The sequence below is a fragment of the Ostrea edulis genome, chromosome 9 (genome assembly GCF_947568905.1).
Source record: "Ostrea edulis chromosome 9, xbOstEdul1.1, whole genome shotgun sequence".
Lineage (NCBI taxonomy): Eukaryota > Metazoa > Mollusca > Bivalvia > Ostreida > Ostreidae > Ostrea > Ostrea edulis.
Genome location: NC_079172.1, coordinates 62,145,081 through 62,162,415, shown reverse-complemented (window position 1 = coordinate 62,162,415; position 17,335 = coordinate 62,145,081). Strand labels below are relative to the sequence as shown.

At 36.2% G+C, this 17,335-nt stretch overlaps 1 protein-coding gene across 1 annotated transcript in view; it reads left to right on the top strand.

Moving 5' to 3' along the window:
• Nucleotides 1-4,759: 4,759 nt before the first annotated feature.
• Nucleotides 4,760-17,335, top strand: part of LOC125659895 (uncharacterized) — a 45,664-nt gene continuing 33,088 nt past the window's right edge. The window contains exons 1-7 of the mRNA XM_048891690.2: nucleotides 4,760-4,927; nucleotides 5,049-5,119; nucleotides 6,888-7,058; nucleotides 11,844-11,921; nucleotides 13,989-14,096; nucleotides 15,438-15,525; nucleotides 16,946-17,084. Of these exons, the coding sequence (XP_048747647.2) occupies nucleotides 4,855-4,927; nucleotides 5,049-5,119; nucleotides 6,888-7,058; nucleotides 11,844-11,921; nucleotides 13,989-14,096; nucleotides 15,438-15,525; nucleotides 16,946-17,084 (728 nt within the window). The 5' untranslated portion in view covers nucleotides 4,760-4,854. The remainder of the gene's footprint in view (nucleotides 4,928-5,048; nucleotides 5,120-6,887; nucleotides 7,059-11,843; nucleotides 11,922-13,988; nucleotides 14,097-15,437; nucleotides 15,526-16,945; nucleotides 17,085-17,335) is intronic.

The following is a 17,335-nucleotide window of genomic DNA, read 5'->3' as shown; positions in this document are numbered from 1 at the left end:
AACAGGTTTTAGCAAATAATTACATATAAAACCGTAATACGACTAAATAGATGAACGAGTTCATGAGTTTCTTTGCATAAATTGCATACGATAAAATTACGGTAACATTTTACCATTTTGAATTTATTGGTTTAATTTTGTTTAATTTTATAACGGCCTTTTTCATTGCATATGGAATGTATTATTGTTGTTTATAATAGTGTTTGCTTTGAAAAAGAAAAAAAGTCGAGGTTAAATGTGACGTCACAATGCACAGTTGACGTCGCCTTGCGTTTTATTTCCCGCGTTCAATGAATAGGCGGATCCTGTAAAACTGTTGTCCCCATATAAAACACTTGAATATTGAGATCTTATTGGGTTTTTAGCGCAAGGAAATTTCATTAGAATATATATTTTTAAATGAATCATAATCTACCGTACTTAACGGAATTATGAATACCACTTGGGACACTCCAATGACCATTACATGCTTCGCTCGGTCCAACGGTTACGCCGTATACATATTAACTAATGTTCCTAATCATACAGAACTCCTATCTGGTATCAAGTTTTGGTCCTTGTGCTGATTGAACCCCGTCTCCGTCCTCTTGTGTGCCAAAGTTCTGAGCCACCTGGTACATGTCCAAGCAGCTGATAGGGTATACTGAGAGAACGCGTCATTGTCCCGGCATAATGAATCTAAAAGTTGTATAATGTTTATTAATGTATTCCTGTTATTTCTGTGTGTAGAAGTACATATCCAGGTTATTAATGTATTCCTGTTTTCCTGTTATTTCTGTGTGTAGAAGCATATATCCAGTTTTTAAAAAAATATATTTAATCCTGTTCTTTCTCTCTCTCTCTCTCTCTCTCTCTCTCTCTCTCTCTCTCTCTCTCTCTCTCTCTCTCTCTCTTTCTGTGTGTGTGTAGAAGTACATGTCTAGGTTCAAGGAAGCCGTGAACGTTTGTCACCCCCGCTTCTATTCTCCATTACACCAAATGGTACACTATCTACAATCTCGTTCTAACTAGTTTGGGTTTTGACCTAACCTTCTGCGTATTTGATATTTTTCACGTGACAGTAAAAATTTGATGATTATTATGTGTTTTAGCCCCTGAGTAAACTGGATGATTTTGATGTACGTATTTGATCAGATATAACTGCTTGGTAATGTAGTATACATCAGCTGACCAAGACCGTAACGAGAAATGATTTGCGTCATATTTCAGTCGTGATAAACAACTGAGTAATTCAGAAAAATAAAATTCCGACTGTTCCCTTCCTCAGTCTGCTATTTCTGATGCCCCATCCCAAGTAATACATAGATACCCTAGCCGTAACCCTAACCATGTCCCAAGTAATACATAGATACTCTAGCCTTAATCCTAACCCCATCCCAAGTAATACATAAATACCCTAGCCTTAACAATAACTCCATCCCCAGTAATACATAAATACCCTAGCCTTAACCCTAACCCCATCCCCAGTAATACATTAATACACTAGCCTTATCCCAAGTAATACATAAATACATTAGCCGTACCCTAACCCCATCCCAAGTAATACATAAATACCCTAGCCTTAACCCTAACCCCATCCCCAGTAATACATTAATACACTAGCCTTACCCTAATCCCATCCCAAGTAATACATAAATACCTTAGTCCTTACACTAACCCCATCCCAAGTAATACATAAATACCCTAGCCCTTACCCTAACCCCATCCCAAGTAATACATAAATACCCTAACCTTAACAGTAACTCCATCCCAAGTAATACATAAATACCCCAGTCCTTACACTAACCCATCCCAAGTAATACATAAATACCCTAGCCTTAACTCTAACCCCATCCTAAGTAATACATATACCCTAACCTTAACAGTAACTCCATCCCAAGTAATACATAAATACATTAGCCTTACCCTATCCCCATCCCAAGTAATACATAAATACCCTAGTCCTTACACTAACCCCATCCCAAGTAATACATAAATACCCTAACCTTAACAGTAACTCCATCCCAAGTAATACATAAATACCTTAACCCTTACACCAACTCCATCCCAAGTAATACATAAAATACCTTAACCCTTACACCAACTCCATCCCAAGTAATACATAAATACCCTAACCTTAACAGTAACTCCATCCCAAGTAATACATAAATACCCTAGCCCTTACCCTAACCCCATCCCAAGTAATACATAAATACCCTAGTCCTTACACTAACCCCATCCCAAGTAATACATAAATACCCTAATCCTATTATCACCTTATTTCATTCATTCATAGGGGTAAAGGCGTCTGCATGTACATGTACAAGTACGGTATATGGTGAACTAAATACGAAGAGACAGTGCAATAGCGGATCCAAATAAATTCAAGACGGTCGTTGGGGGAGGGGGGGGGGAGGGGCGCCCAAGTTTGTACCTTTTCCGCCCAAAATAAGAGAATTATTAAAACAAAGTTCAACAAAGAGATATTGGTTGTTACACTCCCATAATACCCTCTAGATCCGCCACTGGATTGTATATTTTAAGAATAATTCGCGTTTTGGTTTGAGACTATGCATTACAGTCATATGTTTGGGATAATAATTACATGAATAGGACCTGAAAACATACGATTAATTAATTGATTTTGCAAAACTTATTCTTCTATCAAATGAATGTGGTAGTGTTTAGGACTATTGCGACTCTACCAAACGTGAAAGTGTTTTGTGTATTTTTACCTGTGGCTGTCCGATTGGTTTTATCAACAGCGCGGCATGTATATCAATTGTTTAATAAATGTTGTTCGTGAGAATGACTGTGTTTTAATTAGTGGGATTTCAGTGAATTTGATGAATGATATTTTCCTGAGAAGTACTGTATTCCAATCAGTGAGGTTTAATCAGGCCTGGAGGTTATAAAACTTTCTTGAGCACGTTTTTATACTCAAACTTGTACTTATGCTCAAAAGTGAATGTTATAAAATTTTTATAAAATTATTCTCATATTCAAACGGAGAACATTCTCAAGATTTTTCGAGTACGCTTTAGAGCTTGCTCAGAGTTGTACTCAAAACAAACATGGTTGAGTTTGAGTATGAGTACGGTAAAACTTTCATAACCTCCAGGCCAGTAGTATATCAAAATTGACATCCCAGTGGGTTTTTTATGCCCCCGAAATCGAAGACCGGGGGGTGCATATTGTTTTTGCCCTGTCTGTAATTCTGTTTGAAACTAATAACTTTTGAACAGTAAGGTTAGAGCTTTGCTATTTTACATGAGTATTCTCTGTGAAAAGACCTCTCCGTGAGTACTAAATTTTTATGCCCCCGAGATAGAAGATCGGGGGGCATATTGTTTTTGTCCTGTTTGTCATTTTGTAATTCTGTAATTCTGTCTGAAACTTTAACCTTGCTCTAATTACTTTTGAACAGTAAGTGATAGAGCTTTGATATTTCACATGAGTATTCCTTGTGACAAGATCTTTCCGTAGGTACCAATATTTTTGACCCCGTGACCTTGGAATTTGACCTACTTTTTGAAAACTTTAACCTTGCTGATAACTTTTGAACATTAAGTGATAGAGCTTTGATATTTCACATGAGTATTCCTTGTGACAAGACCTTTCCGTGGGTACCAACATTTCTGATTCTGTGACCTTGACCTTGGAGTTTGACCTACTTTTTGAAAACTTTAACCTTGCTAATAACTTTTGAACAGTAAGAGATAGAGCTTTGATATTTCACATGAGTATTCCTTGTGACAAGATCTTTCCGTTGGTATTGAACCTTTTGACCTTGACATTTGACCTACTTTAATATTTTTTTTTACATTGGTCATAACTTCTAAATGGTAAATATTAGAGCTTTCATATTGTACATGAGCATTTCTTGTGACAAAATCTTTCTACTGGTACCAAGATATTTGCCCTTGTGACCTTGGCCATCTTCGGAATTGACCATTATCGGGGGTATTTGTGTTTCACAAACACATCTTGTTTGACCTTGGCATTTGACATTGGTCATAACTTCTAAATGGTAAATATTAGAGCTCTCATATTGTACATGAGCATTTCTTGTGACAAGATTTTTCTACTGGTACCAAGATATTTGTCCATGTGACCTTGACCATCTTTGGAATTGGCCATTATTGGGGGCATTTGTGTTTCACAAACACATCTTGTTTGATGCATGTTTTAACATTAACATAGATGCTTTGTAACCAGTCTCTATTTCGGACATGTATGGTGTTCCGGAGTATCAATTCTTGAAATGCAATGTTGAAATAAGATTTTGTGGGTGATTGTTTTCAATGGTAAATCCCTTATTTTTTCTGTTGCGTGATTCTTATTTGGACTGCTACTCAAATGTTATTATAAGTTAACCATAAATAAACACAGAAAAGGTTTAAAGATACAGCATTTTGTATTGTTTGAGCCATCATTGATAAAGTTAACCTTGAAGGGAAAACATTTCAGGGCTCCCTTTATCACGATTCAGGTGAAAGACTACGGTTCCATTATACCCGATTTTTTTTTGTATCGTCAAACTTCTGTCCCGGGGCACTTAAATAATCACGAATACCAATTTGTTGGACAGTGCAGAAAGGACACAGGACCTGAAGGTGTAATTATTCGCCTGATGAAGCCATCCATTTGCAACCCTTATCTCTTTTCAATATATCGAAGAAGCATCACATTTAGTGGATTCATGTATTGAAATCATCTGTACATATCTATATTCACTCAACCAAGTTAATTAGTAATAATAGGTGGAAAGAGACGCATTTGCTCGCTACATGAACCTTATCACAGAGACGATTGGTATATAAGACGATTGGTATATAAGACGTGGACGGACCTTGGAACAGGACTCGCTGCACAATGTTGATTAGGTTCATCCTCGTGGGCCTGTTGGCTGGTGTGTTTTCCGTGCCATTAAAGGAAAATGAAGAAGGTAAATTTTGAATCTCTACAGAGTTCTTTTCAATAGAGACATAATTGCAAAATATCATCTTTATTGAATTCATTCGTGATATTAAAATATGAAGATAATTAAAATTCGTTTTTTTTTTTAGATTTTGTCCGAAAGGAAGTACGAGAATTGCTTGAATTTCTAAAAGAACCCGAACCCGAGGACGATGCTGCGGTATTAGCATATAATTGTATTTCAAAATTTAACATGAATTAGCATACTAACATATAATTAATCTATCGTCTAAACATAAATTAGTATGCACATAATGTATTTACAGAAAATTGATCTAACTTCTTATCATAGATTAGTATATTAACATATGACTGGGTTATCGTCTAAACGTGAATTAGTGTATTAACATATAATTGTATATCAAAATTTAACATGAATTAGCATACTAACATATAATTAATCTATCGTCTAAACATAAATTAGTATATTAACATATAATTGTATATCAACATTTAACATGAATTTGCATACTAACATAAATGACCTATCGTCTAAACACAAATTTGCACATTAACGTATATTGGTAGATGATGTAAACACAACTTTGGACACATAATGGTCTAATGGACGAAGCAAAAGCTTTTTATTTAGATTTCACAGAGATTTTCTGTTCAAATGTATTCGTCAGAATTCGATCTAAAGATAAGAGATTTCAGGTACCCAATCTTGATGTGAAATTGTTGCAGACGAGAATACATATATGTGCTGTATAAGTACAACTGTTACAACATAGTATATAGCATATACATGAACTTTATGACAAACGGAATAACTTCACCATCTCCATCGACAACATCCCATATTTATATAGCAATATCATATGGTGTTTATGTCTCTCAACTGGTTTGATATGCAAGATCCTGTTCTGCGTATGATCAGTTTTTAAATCCAGGCAGGCTACTGATAAACAAGCTGATGTTTCAATAGCAATTCATAAGTTCTATGGTCGATATAATGATCTAATTTACGAATACAACCTGTTATTAGATGGAATACTGTCTGACGTGTTTAATGCCAATTGTTAGATTGTTATTTTCATACTGGTTTTAACTAACGTTAATCTGATCAAGATAAAGGACTCAAGACTATCGGTCAACAGGGATGCTTACTCCTCCCTCCTCTTAAGTGTCCCTGGGTCAGTGTTTCTCATCTTCTCCATTTTGAATTCTTTATGGGATTAATGAGATTGACTGTTCGTTACTTTAACCTTTTCATATATAAAGCATGAGCTCAATAACCAATTGATGTAGTATTAACAATCAAAATGCTTAGTAACCCAAAATAAAGTCGATGTGTAGGGAAATATATTTTTATTTATACCTCCACAAGTCGATATATATCTCATTCTTGCAACTTTCACAGATAGATAAATGAAAAAGATGAAAATAAGGAACAGGGCTTAATGTCATAAATCCTATAAAAATATAAAGCTGAGAGTACCTAGGGTAGTAATTTGGAAATTATATATTATCATTTGACTACGGATTACTCCATTCATCTGATCAAGATATAGGGCTCCTGGCGGATGTGGCCGGTCGAAAGGGGATGCTTCCTCCTAGGCATCTATTCCCACCTCTGGTATATCCAAGCGTCCGTGTTTTCACTACTCTCAGTTATGTATTCCGTATAGAAGTTATGAGATTGATCACTTTTCGTTATCTTCACCTTTTCATTAAATTGTGATGCTATGTAGTATGTGTTTGTTTTCGGATGAGAGCCCTTACAGCATCAGAGACATTTTTACTTTACAAGGCCTACCTCACCGTCCTACGCCTCGATACAAAATCACAAAAGCGGGGAGTTTTGATAATTTCCACGTATTTTATGTTCTAACATTTAACCATTGTAATGAATGATATGTAGAGAGTTACAGACGCAATACCGGAAGCAAGGGATTTATTTTTTCACTCTTCCATTCTTTATTCAGAGAGTTGATCACTATGAGAAGGGTAGGCGACTCTTTAGAGATTTCTTTGGGGAGGAGGATGAAGACTTGAGCAAGAGGAAAATTGCGAAAGCTGAGGAAAATGAAAACAACCCTGAGAAGGACCAGAAAGAGAAGTCGCCCAAAAAACATAGCAAAATGATCGATGAAGACGTAAGTTAACCCCCACCTCTCTCATGTGGAAAATTATTTATTCATATGTAAAATATAGTTCCTGTGGCAAATGTTTTTATAACTTTTATTGTAAACCAGAAAATATTTTTTTTTAAAATTTCAATATTTCTTAAAGCCAACATAAGTAGTTTTGTTTGTTTTTGCGTTTGATGAGGAGGTGTAAGCCATAAGAACTGACTAACAGTCCAATTTCACTTTGATGAAATCAAAGAAATCAATGTTCCGGTTACGCAGACCAATGCGCCTGTGAATTGTGTGGTTTTTAGAAAATCTATCATTGTTGACTCACTTAATTTGGTGGAGTCAAATTGGGTACCTGGGTAGCGTAGTGGTTAACGCATTCGCTTCTCACTGCTGTAACCCGTGTTCTATCTCACTGCTGTAACCCGTGTTCTGTCTCACTGCTGTAACCCGTGTTCTATCTTACTGCTGTAACCCGTGTTCTATTTCACTGCTGTAACCCATGTTCTATCTCACTGCTGTAACCCGTGTTCTATCTCACTGCTGTAACCCGTGTTCTATCTCACTGCTGTAATTCGTGTTTTATCTCACTGCTGGAACCCGTGTTTTATCTCACTGCTGTAACCTGTGTTTTATCTCACTGTTGTAACCCGTGTTCTATCTCACTGCTGTAACCCGTGTTCTATCTCACTGCTGTAACCCGTGTTCTGTCTCACTGCTGTAACCCGTGTTCTATTTCACTGCTGTAACCCGTGTTCTATCTCACTGCTGTAACCCGTGTTCTGTCTCACTGCTGTAACCCGTGTTCTATCTTACTGCTGTAACCCGTGTTCTATTTCACTGCTGTAACCCGTGTTCTATCTCACTGCTGTAACCCGTGTTTTATCTCACTGCTGTAACCCGTGTTTATCTCACCGCTGTAACCCGTGTTTTATCTCACTGCTGTAACCCGTGTTCTATCTCACTGCTGTAATCTGTGTTCTATCTCACTGCTGTAACCCGTGTTTATCTCCTTGATAGACAGTGGTTGTATGTAAGGGGGTATGGTGCTCGCCTGATCGAACACGTAGGGTTTCCTCCGGGTACTCCAAAAATTATCCCCTAGCAAACATCCGTGCAAGTCGGTCAATAGCTAGTATATAGCAATGCTCATTGTCGTTTGTATATCCGACTTCTGAAATAAAGATTTTTAATATCATCATTATTATGTTTAGTATTATCTTTGTTGTTTAAGGGAAAATAGTAGGATTGTCGGTATCTTCTCTTATGATAGGTCACGTTTTACTGCTCATGGAGAACTTTCTTTATCGGGCTTGTCAATACCGCAAAAACAACCCTCTCGTGACAAACTGCGATTTCTTCTATAATATCTAATGGTACATGTACTTATGGGAATATATAATTTTTTTTAAATATCAAAATACATTTATCTCTTCCACTCTGCCTCCGTTCTTCTACATGATTACTTAGAATTAAAAGGAAGGTTTGAACAGAATTTTCCGAATCCACGATTTTTCAGAAATTCAACAACAGGCTTAGAAAAATACACACAATTATTCATTAGAAGAGAACAAACAACATTTTGAAAACGTTTCTTGAAGTTTATCAAAACAAACATTCCAAGCCTCCGCACTGTGTAATTGATAGAAAAACAATTTGTCAAAAAGAATTGAACTTTCTGCTGAACTTCACTATCAAGTTGACGGAGGCCGGTTTTGAATAGATGAATTGGGGCGCAAGGTACACGTGTCTGAATTATATTTCCTTAATAGTCAGACCAAACTGACAATGTCTAAACAGTTGCACTTGCTATATAAGGACATACATTGTACATGTACATGTATTTCGAATTTTTTAGCTGTTAAAAAGGCTTAATGTCTTTTATCATTGAAGTTATCGGCGCTATTTTAACATTTGTTTTTTTTTTCTATAATCACTCCCATATTTCTATTATATTGTTTGCATTTTCAAGAACTCATGAAAAATATTATATCACATGTTAAAGAAAAAAGTTAGGGAGTTAGGATTAATTCAATGCATCCACTTGATATTTACGATCTGCTTTTCTCTCACATTACACGTGCAGTGATAATCGTAGACCTAAGGAACAGGTACGGTTTAGGCCAAATTCTGCCCGGCGTTTATGGAAGAAAATTATTTTGCGTTGCAGATATTTTCCTGTCAAATTCCTAAAAGAGTAACTTATAGTAACTTTCAATAGCATATGGAAATCAACTCATCTACGCGCATGCGTAGTACATAATCAAATAAAGTAAGGTGTGGTGTTTTCATGGTTTTTGTATTGATAAACATGTGAAATTGAACACCTCTTCCCTCGTCGCCCGGAATAATTTTTATATGGATTAAAGATTTACTAAATAACTTACAATTCTTCTTAGTTTCATCCCGGGCGACGGTGGAAGAGGGGTTAAAATATCAGTTGAAAGATGCTAACAAATTCGCCATCGTGACGCAATTTGCGTTGATAGTGGCGGTTGAAGAGTAAACGAGAATCATTTGAGTAGTAAATATATTTTCAAATAATATATGCTCATATAGTTATTTATTTAAACACATTGACATTTATCAAAATCATCATAATAATAATAAAAATCCGGATAAATTTAAGCCTATCTTACAGACCGGATGCCATTCTTGTTGTTATGACTGTAGTGTAAACAGAACGGTGTATAAATAGCACCAACCGACGATTCGTGAGAATTTATGTTACATACCCGGCAAACTACATTTAAATAGCTTATATAACGATGAACGATTCTTTTAACAAGTAATATATTCCTTGAAGATTCAAGCATTATTTTTGACCATTCACATTCATTTGATTAAATGGGAAACGGCATGTGGTATATTACATGTAACAGCAGACGACAATATCCACCTAGGTACGTACGTACATCAGTGACGTATTTAGTGCGAGTGTAATTTTGCAAAGCAGAACAGCTGCACTTTGAACTATTGCTTTTCATGTTTAGTAATGTAAGGGTGCTCTGATTTATATGTTTAGTAATGTGATTCTCACTTTTAGATGTCGAACATTTACCACAGGAGCAATCACTACTTATATTTACTTCTTAGGTTTGATGCGGCCATGAATTTCTAATCCTACTTCATAAATTGAAGTCTGCAATAGCTCCAAGTGACTGACAATATTGTAAAACCGTCTGCACTTTCACTTATCACGGTCATATTGACCGGTTCCTTTATTTAACCCCAAAGAATGAAAGAACTCAAAGCGATTTAGAGTCTCACAGATTAAAAATTAGTCCGAAATATCTGACATTTTCCTGGTTTTTTTTTCTTATGATTTTGATATTTACCGTGCCAGGAAAACGTCAGAACCGGCGCCATTACGTAAACTGGAAATTCGCCGCCTCCAGCTGGAGGCGGCATTCTCGGACCGATTTTAAATACTTTGGAGTCGAATTCAATGTTAAACTCATAATTAATCAACAAAAAGAAGCTTCTTGTACTTACTAATATCAATTTTATGGGTTCATTCATCATATAAACAGCCTCATGAAAACATTTTAACAAACTGTCGAGCTGTTTTGAGTCTCGTGATTTGTTCGCTCAAATGACAGCGAAAATTCGGTTGACTACAATTGTGTGCTTCTGTTATCGAATTTTGGAGTGATATTTTCTTTTAATCGGTATTCAGATATTTCGGACTAATTAAAAATGATTTAATATAGTTTAAGATTATACTTCTATGCTAATGATAACAAGTGTGTTTTAAGATTCACATCTCTTATAATGTCTATTTTTATCCAAACCACATTAACACGGGTGTATGACGATTTATGATATTGAACTCAATTTGGGTAATTAATGGCACCGGTCAAAATGGCTATAGTAAGTGAAAGTGCAAACGGTTTTACAAATTTCAGTCACGTGAACCTATTACAGACTTAAGTTTATGAATTGGGAGTAAGACTTCAGCTTAAAATGATATTTCATGATGTACATAATATGTATTCGTTTGTTGCGATGCACAAACTTCTGTTCAGTGGTACAGAGCCAAGGTCGAGGCAAAATTCGAGTCAAAATAATAAACGTTTATCTGAATTCATTTCTGCATATCTTGGGAAGTATATGGAATTTTGGGATGAATTCTAATAGTAATGTAGATTGTTTATGTGCATCAGAATACAGAGTAGAATACCATTTGGTTTATTGTTTCTTCATCGGCGAAACTTGGGTACTCTATATTTAGAGTTCTATACCTTTACTCATTCGATTCAAGCGACATAGATGTCTGTGCATGAACTATGAACGGACAATGCTGTTTTTCATGACATGAGATATGAACGGACAATGCTGTTTTTCATGACATGGGATATGGACGGACAATGCTGTTTTTCATGACATGAGATATGAACGGACAATGCTGTTTTTCATGACAAGAGATATGGACGGACAATGCTGTTTTTCATGACATGAGATATGAACGGACAATGCTGTTTTTCATGACATGAGATATGAACGGACAATGCTGTTTTTCATGACATGAGATATGAACGGACAATGCTGTTTTTCATGACATGAGATATGAACGGACAATGCTGTTTTTCATGACAAGAGATATGGACGGACAATGCTGTTTTTCATGACATGAGATATGAACGGACAATGCTGTTTTTCATGACAAGAGATATGGACGGACAATGCTGTTTTTCATGACATGAGATATGAACGGACAATGCTGTTTTTCATGACATGATATATGGACGGACAATGCTGTTATTCATGATATGATATATGACCCCGATTATTTCCATACAGAATGTTGACCCTGATGACGTGCAGCTGATGGAGCTACTAGAGGGAATGGCGGTAGAGAAAAACGGAAAAGTCAGTCAGGTGAGGGTTGGACTCTGCCGATTTTTAAGCGGTGCGTGGAAGGGTATTGGTTTTCACAAAGAACTTTTTAAACAGAGACATGTTGATATCAGAGAGGTAAATACTGCATGCAGCTTATTTTTCGTCGCAGCTTGAACCCTTTTAAAACTGCAATAAATGTAACCATTAAGCCAGCCATTGCATTGTTGGTGTACAGAAATAATATAAAAGCTATATGAATTTCAAACTGCCTTAAAATCGAAAAGAAACTGCGAAAATATTCATAAGCGAAGTTTATAGTTGTCTGTAATGAGGATAACAATGCAACACGCACACTAAATTTCGACAGGTCATTCATCACGCTTGGTCAAATTCGCCGACAAACGATGTTTATGATTAATATGCATGAATCATTTGATTGGTGTCGGTACAAATTTTAGTGGAATCTTAAACCAATCTGAATTAGCGTTATGTTTCCATTGTTTGCAATATTGTTCGGTTGTGTTGCAGGGGGTGTTTTTAAAAAAAAAATAAAAAAATTCATAACGTCAACGACCGATAAGGGTTATTCAGTCGTTAAATTTCGCCGACCTCCGACAACTCCATTAATACCGCGAGTCCAATGGAGGACGCAGAATCATGCGAATTAGATTAATTTTTTTAATACAAGATATGGATATTTGCGTGTTCCATTTTTATTTATGTCTGCGATATCAAAAAGCCTAGACTTCAGTTTATCCTGAAGCATGATGGTGTACAGTTTTGAAAGGCCCTGCGCTTTTATGCTGTTGATTTGGGAAAAGTCTTGTGACTTCAAATTCTCGCATATGCTGTGGCACATTACATTCATATCATACACCAAATCATAGCGAAATTTGGACTCTAAAATCTCTTATTTTCAAACAAAACATTTCTTTTTATCATTCCGAGAAAAATCACAAAAACTTCATATAAAATAATTGAAACCTTGCATCACTCTTTCGATGGTGAAATCATACTTCATAAGAGGTGTTTTAACGAGCCATTAAATAAAATCTTAATGTAATGAGCTACTTTAACTGGTATTTCCTCATAATGCGCTTAAGGTAGCTCACTGCACTAAAGCTTATACTCTTTAAGACACTACGTCACAAGATGGTGATTTAAATGTTTTGTGAAAGTACATATGTATTTGTATCGATTGATCTGTTTGTCTAATATCGTAGCTCAGTGGTTAAAGCATTGGGCTGGTGAACTGTAGATCTCGAGTTCAAATCCGCTAGAGTGTTTTGTTCATCAGTGTTGAAATAAGTTTTTAGCTTACCTGAGCTGAAAGCTCAAGTGAGCTTTTCTGATCGCCTGTTGTCCGTCATCTGTTCGTCTGTCTGTAAACTTTTTACATTTTCGACTTCTTATCCAGAACCCCTTGGCCAATCTCAACCAAACTTGGCCAAAAGCATTCTTGGGTGAAGGGCTTTCAAGTTTGTTCAAATGAAGGGCCATGTCCCTTTCAAAGGGGAGATAATCATAAAAATGCAAAAATAGGGTGGGGTCATTTAAAAATCTTCTTCTCAAGATACATTGGGCCAGAAGACCTGAAATTTACATGAAAGCTTCCTGACATATTCAGATTCAAGTTTGTTCAAATCATGGACCCGGGGGTAGGATGTGGCCACAAGGGGGGGGGATCAAAGTTTTACATACAAATATAGGGAAAATCTTTAAAAATCTTCTTCTCAAGAACCATTGGGCCAAAGAAGTTGACATTTACATGAAAACTTTCTGACATGTGTAGATTCAAGTTTGGAAAAATCATGGCCTCCAGGAGTAGGTTGGGGCCATAATAGGGACTAAGGTTTTACATGCAAATATATATGGAATGTCTTCAGATATGGGGCAAGGGGATTCAGGCGAGCGATGTGGCCCATGGGCCTTTTGTTTGAAAACCATGTTTTATCCAAATTTGCATATTTACTGTCTTTTTGGCATACATGTATATACTTATTATACATCATCAAATCTTTTATGATTAAATCAATTCGTAATGATTTGAGAAACTATTTCAGGGTGTAGTACGTGAAGCACCTTAAATCTTTCTTTCTATTAAAGGCTAAAGGTTTACATCCTGAACTATCCGCTGTTGCCAAGGGCCAGGGTATGGATAAGCATCCTTTGACCAAAGACCAGGCTGAAATAGAAGGGATGCCCCAGGATCAGGTCATTCTCTCTATTATATAGACACTAATTACAAGAATCTGGAATATCAGTCAAGTTATTCTTAAGATACTCTAGAATATTAGTAAAGTAGTTCTAAAGATATTCTAGAATATCAAATAAGTTGTTCTAAAGATAACAGTAAAGTGCTTCAATCCATTCTGAAATAGTTAGTATTACAGCAAATTGCTTCAATCCTTTCTGAAATATTGAAAAATACTACTTTCATTACTGAATACCTATTTGGTGAATCTAGAAATCAAGTTCTGTTTGAGAACATAAGAACGGCCCGATGATATAGCTAAATTAGATTTACATTTGAATGCTTTCGGGGAGATACTTTAGCTTACCCGACCGAATGGCCCAAGTGAGATTTTCTTATCGAAATTTGTCCATTATCCGTTGTTGTCGTAAACTTTTCACATTTTCATCTTCTCTATAACCACTTGGACACAAAGTATCCTTTTGTAAAGGGAATTCAAGTTTCAACAAAGTAAGGGTCACGCCTTCTATAAAGGGGGCATAATTACAAAACCTGAACTTTGAATGCGTGTTTTATAAATCTTCTCAAAAACCACAAAAACAAAAAACTTTCCATCATAAACCGTGACTCCTGGATCAATAATGGGGCCACAGGAGGCTTGTAAATTTCTACATTAAAACATAAAGGGAAAAATCTTCTTCAGAACCACTGGATCAATTTCAACCAAACTAAGCATAACTTATCCTTGGGTAAAGGAAACTAGGTTTGATGAATTGATGATGGTTAGTTGTATATTGTTTAACGTCCCACTCGATGATATCTCACTCATATGGAGAGGTCATCATTGTCGGCGAAAGGATGGAAAATTTAGGCCTATTCTCGGCACTTACGGCCTTGGAGCAGGGAAATATCTTTTTCGTGCCACACCAGCTGTGACACGGGACCTCCTTTTAGTCGCTTCGTACGGCAAGCAAGGGGTACTGAGGACCTATTCTAACCCGGATCCTCAAGGGCTTGAAGGACCACGTCCCTTTCCAAAAGGGAGATGATAGCACAAATAGTTAAAGAATCGCGCCATTCTTTGAAAATGTTCTTTTGTAGAATCAATAGGTAAATTTAAACCCACTTGACATAAAATAGTACGAATCAGTTTTCAGTGATCGATCCATGCCTTTTGATGAAATACTGGAAAGGAAAACAATTTTAATTCACAGTCGACGTCTGGGTTGCAATAACTTTCACAAATTTCTGCAATGCAGAATGATTAAAGCCGTGGTATTGAAATTGCTTCGTGTTGTAGGTATGCAAAAAGAATGCAGTGTTATCAAAGCCGTAGTATTGAAAATGGCTTCGTGTTGTAGGAACGCAGGAAAAAGAGAAGTTTCTGGCGAGCTGCTTGGAAGTGGCCGAAAAATATCGTTCCTTTTAACATTGACAACAACACAATAGGTTGGTAGATGTTTATAATTTATACAGAAAATGATAACTCGTTGGTTTATGTACAGTTCCCTGTGAATTCAATGTTTCACGCAGTAGCGTGACGCTACTCCACCCTCAACTACAAGATCTTCAGCGAATAATGCCGATGTTTTACAGTACTCTATAGCATGTTAAATATTGTAGTCCTAAGAACTGATATCTACTACTAAACTCTACTGAAACTTTATTGTAATACCCGTAAATGGATAATACATGTTTACCTAAAGGTCTGAATTTTCCAATATAATTGATTCGATAACGAGCTTATATTTCAGACTAGTATATGAAATATAATTGATGACAAGTTTCACTACTTCTTTATTGATTGAAAATCGTGTCCAATTATTAGGTCGTTTTTATATACTAATTTTGACTATGGATTGTTCCGTTTACCTGATGAAGATATAGGGCTTGTGACGGTATGCAACGTATTGTAGTCCGGCATATATTGCCGTCGGCGACGATATGTACGTGCCTTTACGGTACATATGTTGTCTGTCGGTACATATATCATTGCTAACGACAATATGTGCCGAGACAAGGCATATTTTTTTTTTGCATTGCAGTGTATATTGTTGTCGGCGACAAAATAAACCTTTCGGTATATTTTGTCGCCGGCCACGATAGATGTGAAGGAGTAGGGGGGTGGGTGGGGGATAACGAAGGGTATCTCTGTAGAGAATATTTATATGTGGTTAGATGATGATTTGTTTAACGCGAATACATACATGTATTTGGAATCCTTGTTCGATTCCAATACAACTTTTTAATGGAGGCCGTGGTCGCCTTTTTTGTCAATTTTATTAAATGCTTACATGTTAACAGTTTCAAAACCATCTGTTAATTTTTTTTATGCGGAAGTAGTTGATAATGCGAAGACACATTTGAAATTGACATTTGTTTAAAATGAAAATATTGTCTTAACAAACCAATATCTAGTATATAGTGTCAGAAAGATGCGTAAAGTGTATGTATCTGTAAGTACAATACACTTATCGTAGAAATCTCTCTCTCTCTCTCTCTCTCTCTCTCTCTCTCTCTCTCTCGTACCAATGTTTTATTTATTATGATATCAATTTTTTAAATTTGTTTTAACCAGTTAAAATTAAGCACACATTGACGTTTCTGACACCTTCTATAACAATAATTTTTCATCTCGATATAAAATGTTTTTGAATGATTTCCAAAATAAGTTCAAATTTATATTGTAGTAATATTACCAAACGTTGTGTGTCAGCCAGGTTCTAAGCTCAGTGGTTAGATCGCCTAAGTAGTAGTGCAAGGGTTCCAAGGATTTTGTCTCTTTCTTTTACCATAGGAATTTAGGAATTCACCTTTCACTAAATTTCATAGATCCGATTTCAAGGTATTTCTTCCTCTTTTTTTTTAGTTAGGCAAGGCAGTTATGATGCCATTAATAAAGCAGCGGAACTCTTCAACAATCTGACTTGTCTGAAATGGCTGCCATATACACCAGAGCTGGCAGAGGAATTAGGACACAATAACTACGTCCAGTTTCGAAATTCAGAGTGAGTCTGATCTCATGGGTATCCTATTACAGCCCCGCGGTAAGAAGCGGTAGGCATTAAAGGAATCAAATTGTCCGTCTGTTTGTCTTTGTCCGCGGTCACTTTTCATAAGCAAATGTAGTTAACCACTGACTACTTAAAGGAGATACAACAGTGCTTATCAAGGTTTGCTACTGACTGTCTATGAAAGTATATCGGGGGTTTAAAATCAATGGAAGGCAAATATTAGACGGCAAACACGTGATGTGTTT